Source organism: Sinocyclocheilus anshuiensis, unplaced genomic scaffold (genome assembly GCF_001515605.1).
Source record: "Sinocyclocheilus anshuiensis isolate Anshui unplaced genomic scaffold, SAMN03320099.WGS_v1.1 scaffold1094, whole genome shotgun sequence".
Classification (NCBI taxonomy): Eukaryota; Metazoa; Chordata; class Actinopteri; order Cypriniformes; family Cyprinidae; genus Sinocyclocheilus; species Sinocyclocheilus anshuiensis.
In genome coordinates this window covers 74,166-75,920 of record NW_015536578.1, presented here as the reverse complement: position 1 = coordinate 75,920, position 1,755 = coordinate 74,166, and the positions used below count along the sequence as shown (strand labels likewise).

At 38.3% G+C, this 1,755-nt stretch overlaps 1 protein-coding gene across 2 annotated transcripts in view; it reads left to right on the top strand.

The window, feature by feature from the left end:
• Positions 1-1,755, top strand: part of LOC107702743 (nuclear receptor subfamily 1 group I member 2-like) — a 31,407-nt gene continuing 29,652 nt past the window's right edge. The window contains exon 1 of one of the 2 annotated variants that reach the window (XM_016505153.1): positions 1-338. In XM_016505153.1, the coding sequence (XP_016360639.1) occupies positions 336-338 (3 nt within the window). In that variant the 5' untranslated portion in view covers positions 1-335. The remainder of the gene's footprint in view (positions 339-1,755) is intronic. The other variant, XM_016505161.1, reaches the window with a different exon arrangement.

The window sequence follows — 1,755 nt, the reverse complement described above, 5'->3', positions numbered from 1 at the left end:
GTTGTTCGTTCTTTTATTTCCCTTCCCTCACGACTTTCAGACGGTCTGCTCTTTTGACCGATCAGGAAATTAGGAAAACAAGCACGGCATTGGCGTCTATAGAGAGGAGGGCATACATATTTTCTCGTTTTTCCGTCAAGCGTGTCGTTCTCAGGACATCTGTAACCAGGAAGTAAGTCTCTGTTGGTGCTCGATCACTTGTGTGTAGCCTAGGCTACTATATGCGTTGTTTAAAGCCAGGACTGTAAGTCAGTACAGATCGAGTCATGACTGACGTCGGAGCTCGGTGGACATGGTCATGTTGAGGCATTGCGTGAATGTGCTGCTGATGTGACATGGTAAGTGCGTTTGTTTTTATGTAGCTACTGAAGTAAAGTAGATCGCGAGACGTTACAACAAAGTTGAACGTGCACCTACAAATAAATGCTGCCGCTTGTAAACTATAGGAATGAATGTCAGCATGGTGTGCGTCTGACGGGATTTCAATCTACTGTACTGTTTGATGGGATTTTAATGTACTGTAGGCTACTGTTGAGGCGTCGTCTCGAAGGTCAAATAAAGAGACAGCTAACGCGATTTACAAACTTCTGCTGTCAGCATAACACGCTACAGTCATTCAGCAATATATTCACTATTCAGCGCGATGCATAAATCTGTGCTGAACTTGACTTGTCGAGAGCAGTCAGTACGGTCGTCTGCGCAGTTTGTTAACTTTAACCCAGTGCCCCTTCACTGTTGTTTTATCTTCATTCTTATGTGATAAGCTTTCACACATTTGTTTAATAAAATTATTAAAAATAACACACTGGCAGTCGGTCATTATCACAAATATTACGCTGTGACCAAATTTACTCACCCTTATGTCATTCCAAAACTCTTTAAGGTTCTTCTGTGGAACATAAATGAAGGTATTTTGAGGAAAAAAAATTATCTCCATACAATGGAAGTAAGCTAATGTTTGGTTCCCAGCATTCTTCAAAATATCTTTGTGTGTGTGTTACACTGAAGAAAGAAAGCCATTCAGGATTGGAATAACATGATGATGGATGAGATGAGATGGATGAGTAAATGATGATAGAATTTTTATTTTTGACTATCCATTTGATTTCTTTCTCATTCAGATATTTGTGTCTCTTCTGGTTAACTGATTTTCCAAACTTTTTTTAAAAACTAGAGACTTCTTAGCTTTTAGCTGACCAAAGCTTTTTATGTTTATCATAAAATGAATGCTAAAGTCTTCCAAGGCCGCATGCATATTACTGTCTGTAACAGCTTTGAGATGAGATCTCTTGCTTGCATTTGTATGAAAAGTGAGAGATGGCAGACCACACGAGAGACATGGAAGTATCCCCACTATGCTCAGTTATACAGAATGACCTGGATGAACGGTCACTGTTCAGAAATATTTGACTGAATGCCATGACCAAACCATATTTGAGAGCACTGTGCACTGATATGGAGTAACTTGCGAGTCAGGCTAAATTTGATAGTTTGTGTAGTTCTGCTAGTTATATGAAAAGAAAAAAAAAAAAAAGAAAACCTTCAAGCTTTGAGTGTCACCAAAAAACACACAGACTGAAAGCCGAACAATGTTTGTAGATGCTCAGTTTTATGTTCTGAACATATTAATTGTAATACCCTCTTTAAAATGTTAATTCCAACATAAACAGAGCTACTGAGAAGGGGTCATATGATGTTGCTAAAAATAACATTATTTTGTGTATTTGGTGTAATGAAATGTGTTTATGCGGTTTA